Below are 6,493 nucleotides of genomic sequence, written 5' to 3'. Positions count from 1 at the left end.
ACTTCTCAATCCAGAAGAAGGGATCCTGTGCATGAGGAAGGCCTTCAGATAGAAGATCAAGAGTTGGCAAGTCTTGGTGAGGATACTGAGTGTTACAGTAGTAACACTACACTACAGTTTTTCCAATTCCCACCATTTATTTAATCATAATTAAGCATTATGTTTTGTCAGTTCCATTACAGACTCACAGTATAACTGATATATACTTGTATGTGATCATAATCATGAGTACAGACCTTTGAAGGACAAGTGAATGTATAGTTTTGTTTTTTAGAAACAAGACTCCAAGAGTTAAGGGACACTATAACTGCAGACCAGGTTCCAGAGGGAACAGACAGAATGGTTTCTGCTTGGGAACAAAGGCAGCTTCTCACAGATGTGAGAATGAAAACTTCTAGGCCTATGCTTTTTGATGCAAAGCTCTCAGCCGAGAGAGTATTCATCCAAAATTGTCACAGATGCTGTGCTGTAGAGGCTGTGATTAGGTGCCTGGACTGTGTACCACTGGACATGGAGTACCTCTGTGCTACCTGTGACATGGAAGCCCACAAGAGAAATGTCTTCCATGACAGAGAGGCTGTGTTCCATGGATTTCTTGAGCCCATTCCCCCTACAACTGCTGTGGTGGTGAATGAAAATGGCCAGCCTCAGTTTTGTGAACAAAGTATGTTAAAATTATTTTTATATCAAATTGTCTCATACTTATAGTGTAACTCCCCAAATGTTGTTGTAGATTGGCACATGTTTATATTTAACAGTGTTTCTAAATGGCTAATCCCATTCTAAGATTATTCTCAAAACTCTAAAGGCAAGTGTGAATTTAATAGCTGAATAACAAAAGTATGATTGGTTTTGACAGTTCTGACCAGCATATCTTTGACCAGCTAAGTCAATTGCGTCTTAATAAATGTGTTTAAGCATTTACTTGTTTCTACATAGTGACAATTACAGTTGGAATAGTGGTGTTGCCAGTTTGGATTAATGGTTGTGTTTTAAAGCACAATTTTGAAAATGAGGTTAGCGTTTTGGGAAATGCATCTAAGGGACTGAGGAGAAGCTGTAAATACACCCTTCATAACTTCTTTCTGTTTTGCAGTATGTCAACTGCCTGTTCCTCCACCAAGGTCAATTTGTGAATGCACTCATGACTTCACAATCACTCCAGGGAAGCATATTTCTGTGGTCACCATCAATGGTATGTTGTTCTGAAAGCCCTCCTTTTTGTGCATTATTGTACTAGAACTTTACCACTGTGTGCAAAGCAAAGCGTTGCCCAAATGCCATGTCAAATAGCTAATATATCATATATTTGTATCTCTGTATAGAAGTCAATCTGTTGCAATTTGATTACTGAAATTATTTTAGTCTTTACTACAGTATATTCACTTGTTTTACAGGACGATACGATGTCTGCTTGCCTCGGAAATTTGCAGGGACGGGACTCGATAGATGGGGGTTGGGTTTGGGGCGGGTCAGAGGCAAATTAAATACACATAAGTAAATACATAATACATAATTATTTATAAGAATTATTGTGATAATAATGAGACTTATTCATGTTTCTTTTTTATCTTTATTATAACAAATTTTATATTACATAAAAGGAAACACTGGTGCATGTGGAACAAAAAAAATTATGTACTTGAAGTACATGGAAACACCTCCATGTTAAACGCTAGGAAACACCTTCATATTAAATACATGAAGTACAGTACTTCATGTATTTAACATGAAGGGCTTTCCTAGTGTTTCTTACATCCATAATTATAATTGTAAGTAGCAGACTTTGCTGTTATAAGTACCCCTCTGGAGGGAGTACTTGCAGCACAAGAGAGCACAGAGTGTGCTATTATTCATGCTCATTCAATTTTCTGTCACAATCTTTCTGACCATGCTAAAGGTTCTCTCTGAGGAGGCATTACTATGAGGAATGCAAAGTAGTGCCTTCATCAGACTAGCCAACTGACTAAACCTGGTCTCAGTCTCACTTTTCCCTACAAGGCCCCAGAATCTGTCCACTCTCTCTTCCTGGATTAACTCCTAGCTGTCTGTGACCTGGTAGTCTGTGAACTCCTCTCTCTGTTTATCTGGATCAAGCCTCAGTTGTGGAAACATGCAACCTAGCCTTGTCACTGTGTGGTATGGACAGATTTCTAAGTTGGAAATTCCAACACATTATCAGTTAGGTTAAGTACTTCACAGTTAACTGTACTGAGCTGGTATTCTTACAATAATAAGATCATTTGAGGGGGTAGGTAAATCACAAACAAGGTCAACCTGTTTCAGGAGAGATTTCAAGGCGAGAGGCTGGGTCTAACACCTTCAGGTCACAGAGCAGCTGTGAATCTAAGGGAAAGACCTTCAGCATCTTCCCAATGACTTCCACATAGAAAGCCCTCACTGTTATAAGAGCACAATTATGACAGAATCACATATTAACAAGGAATCATGACAAATGAAGCATGCAGGCATTATTATTAATGAAGTTACAACTTACTGATGAGAGTAATGTTTGGTCATTAACATGGAGGACAGTTCTTCATTTTCAAGGAATGCTCTGGCCTCAGCCCCAATGAAGAGATCCTCATTCGCCAGTTGGTGTTCATGTCCATATGATACTTTACTGGTTGGAATAGTATCTTCTGCAGTATCTGAGAAGATTGAGCTTGTCTGTGTCTGTGAACTCCACAAACTCTTTATACACCTCACTTCTTTTGGCACTACAGGAAACACAAGCAACCAAAAATAATGACAAGATGATTTACATGAATAGTGGATAAACTGAGTCACTATACCCTAAATTTACCAAGAACCTTTTGTGGAAGTGGCTATACACACCATCCAGTATATCCTCCACTGGGGCCTTGATGGCCTTAATGCCACAGCCTGTGACAAGTTGAGCAAGGTGGCTTATGTAATACACATCCTGAACATAAGGTTGACTAGCTCTTAGTTTGGTGATGACTGAATGGTGCTTTACTTTCATCACGCTGCAGTTTTCAGAGTTGAAGGCCACCAGGTTATCCCATGGGATTCCTCCATTTCTGATTTTTTTTTTTTACCTCATCAGCAAGCTCTGGGGCAATGGCACCTAACAAATAATAAGAAGAAGAAAAAGAAGTGGTCAAAGATGGTGATGATATAGATAAAAAAAAGAATAAGATGATGATGTATTAAAGTGTGTGTTTTGTTTTAGTTTCTGTCAAAAGGCTAACACATTGTAAATCTAGCATTAAGAGACAGGGCCAGCCTAGGCAAGATTTTCTATGGTGCCCCTTGACAGCCCATTGCACACAGTAATTGTGTTCATGATTTTATTTATTTATTTTTTATAGGTTTATATATGGATGGTTAAATTATACAAAATAACACCTAACCCACATTACAGTGATTAGGCCTACATTCATGCACAAACTTTTCACTGAGCACTTTCAAAAGATTTTGTTTTCCAGTAGATGGCAGCAATCTTCCACTAAACTATGCCACTTTCATGTTTTCACCATGAATAAAACTGAGAAATGTAGATTTTCTCTGGTTGGCCACCTACTGTATATACAGAATGTACATTTAACTCCTGCCAAGCCATGTAAAAATTTAATTACTGCACAGTTCATTTAGGCTGATTGCAGTATTGGAAATGGCAACATAATTAAATAAATAAATAAATAAAAACATTATTAGAATGACATTATAAAGCGGTTATTTGCAGATGCTTTAATTTTCTAAATGATTCAGAAAAAGTTAAGGTCAAATATCTTCACAAACAAGGTCAGCTGTACAAACTGTTCACTTACAAAGAAATACAGGTTTGGAATGGTAACATATGACAATTTTAACTCTTGCTAGAAAGTAACAATCACAAAAAAACAAAAAAGGGATGTAATGTATTTAGACATGTCCCAAATAATTGTACAGTGTTACATTTGATACAGTAAACCTGATTAAAAGTTAATTTTTTGGTACAAAATTGTTGTCTGAAAATGGATAATTGCTACCAAACTGCACCAAACCCCTACCATAATACTAAGCTTAATTTTTATTAACTTTTAAGGATTGATTATGATTCAGAATCATCAGTAATTATAATAGAAGCACATTTTAACATGAAGGCAGATCTACAGATTGTTTGTGTTTAAGTTTACCACACCACAGTTTAGGTAACTTATCTTACCAGTGTTATTCAGGGTGAACACAGTCTCACACCAGAGATCTGTCTGATTGCTCTTTGTCTTAACCTCAGTGACAATAAACGTCTCATATGGAGGAATCAGCACCTCTTTCACTTTAGGAAACTGAGAATATTTTATAAGCTCAGCACCTTCACAAGTGTGTATTTCAAAACAAGATACATTTCCGAAACGCTGTGCTACTGAACGATCATGAGATGAGGATGTAAATGAGCCTAAACGAACCTTTTTGTTCAGAACATCCTTATTCAGCATAATATTTACACCACGATAAGTTGAATAGCATTTAGGTTGTGTTTTCTTCAGGATCTGTATCGCTTCTGTTAACAGGAAGTGAAGTGAATACCATTTAAATGCCATAGTTTTGTATTTTCCTTTATCACTACGAACAGCTTCATTGAAATCACGATATATTTTTTTACCAGTGTACACATAAATGGCGACTGAATGTTTCTTTTCCAAATTATCCTCTGGTTTCATTGCGTTTTCCTCACCATTTTCCCACTTAGATTTAAACTCAGGTGAGGCAGATTTTTCATTCTCTAGATATTTTGTCTCCACTAGTTGTGTCATTTTCTCAGTACAACCATCATATTGGTCATCAACTGAATCCTCTGCCATATCCAATGGAAATATCTCTCCTTTAGCAGCAGCTCTGTGAACCTGCAGCAACAGGAATCATATTGATCAATCATAAGTATTCATGACTGTAATATTCATACTAGAATACAAGCTTACCTGTCCTAGGACAACTAAAATGAGAAGAAAGGCTTCAGTGATCAGCAGCATCTTAATTCAGTCAAATCCCTCAGATGAACTAGTAGATGTAGTGAAGAACAGATGCTGAAAGACAATGAGAAGCAAAACATTGTTTACAAAAATGACTAAAAACCTCACAATATAGGTTAATACAGTTTTAAATTTGTGGTATTTTAGCCCAATAGCAAGTCAAAATTAAACCGTTGATGTTCACTCATGGAAGTGTTACATTAACTTTTACTTTACCCCAAATTACCTTGTTTCAGAAGATGAAGAAAAATTATGTGAGGAGAAGTTCAGAGGGTGTTGCTCACAGCCAGAAGACAACAGGGAACTTCAAACTGACATGGGATCGTTGGCTTTTTATATAGGGTATAATGTATGTATGTGCGTGCGTTCTGAAACTCCACGTGTGTGATAAGAAATGATATGATGACCCCTCTTTACATGAGGCAGTACAATTTCTCATTGTTCTCATTGTTTAAGTAAGGTAACTGTATAAGGAACTGTAAAAAATAAATAAATTAAATAAAACGTATATAAATTAAAAGAATCAAATACAAGTTTGTAGAATAACATCTCTCAGTGACATTCCTTTTGAATCAAATTCACAATCATGAAGAATCCAAATATAAATACTTGTAGTTCTTGAACCCCTTTGACTACAGACATGATCTTGAATTCTTTTGAAAGTTAACACTTCACTCCTCAAGCATCAGAGAGGGACAATGAAATGGAAAGAAGAAAGAATCAAGAAATGTTTTTGAAACCCAGGGTCTGTTATACAGTATATAACAGACCAGTATATGCGTGATTCAACTTATTCCACTGACCAAGTACAAACTGAATACAAACTGAAACATAATGTAATGATGCTGTTATTCTCAGAGTATTTAACTGGAAACATTTGTGCCTCAGACAATGAATTATATTTCTCCAGACACAGAAGTGTAACTGAAGAAGATTAAAGGCTCTGGAAGTGCAAATTAAATGATTGTGGTTCAAAAGCGGTTGAAGATTAGTATGTTCATGATGGTTCATTTGTATCCTTTTTTCATATCTGACACTTGTAGGGAAAAGAAGTGACCTGTAACATGCAAAACTGGAGTCCCACTGACATTGCATAACAGACGTTGTGCCTGGCCAGCATTAGAAAATTGAAATTTTCAGATTCTTTTTTCTTCATTATACCTTTCTGATGCTTGAGGAGTGACGTCCACTAAAGGAGGTAGAGCTTTTTCACATTTGGCTCCCAAAATCCTGGAATAGCCTTCCTGATAATGTTCAGGGTTCAGACACACTTCCTCTGTTTAAATCTAGATTAAAAACACATCTCTTTGGCCAAGCATTCAAATAATTCATCTCATAATTTTGGACTGCAGTTATATCTTATCAAATGCGCATTATTATTCTTTAGCTTGGGTTAAACTAATTAATTTTACTTGGTTGGAACAGCAGCCACGCTAATTATGTCTTTATTTGTTTCTCTGTTTTGCCACGGGACCCGTGGTAACTAGGATTTACACAAGCTCCAGTCTGGATCCAGA

General features: G+C 36.6%; 1 protein-coding gene and 1 long non-coding RNA gene across 2 annotated transcripts; one reads left to right on the top strand and one right to left on the bottom strand.

Moving 5' to 3' along the window:
- The first annotated feature begins 8 nt into the window (after nucleotides 1-8).
- On the top strand, nucleotides 9-1,185 carry LOC122143248. Its single transcript, XR_006159080.1, has 3 exons — nucleotides 9-76; nucleotides 275-664; nucleotides 1,097-1,185. It is a non-coding gene; the product is annotated as an uncharacterized LOC122143248 (long non-coding RNA).
- Nucleotides 1,186-2,272: 1,087 nt separating this feature from the next.
- LOC122143249 (ecto-ADP-ribosyltransferase 5-like) lies at nucleotides 2,273-4,976 on the bottom strand. Its single transcript, XM_042754003.1, has 4 exons — nucleotides 4,926-4,976; nucleotides 4,148-4,850; nucleotides 2,839-2,886; nucleotides 2,273-2,400 (listed from the first exon to the last, which is right to left on the bottom strand). Exons 1-4 carry the CDS (start codon nucleotides 4,974-4,976, stop codon nucleotides 2,273-2,275), a joined length of 930 nt encoding a protein of 309 aa, XP_042609937.1.
- Nucleotides 4,977-6,493: the final 1,517 nt, after the last annotated feature.

Source organism: Cyprinus carpio, unplaced genomic scaffold (assembly GCF_018340385.1).
Source record: "Cyprinus carpio isolate SPL01 unplaced genomic scaffold, ASM1834038v1 S000001061, whole genome shotgun sequence".
Classification (NCBI taxonomy): domain Eukaryota; kingdom Metazoa; phylum Chordata; class Actinopteri; order Cypriniformes; family Cyprinidae; genus Cyprinus; species Cyprinus carpio.
Note: the sequence above shows the minus strand (reverse complement) of the source record. Positions and strands in the feature narration are given on the sequence as shown.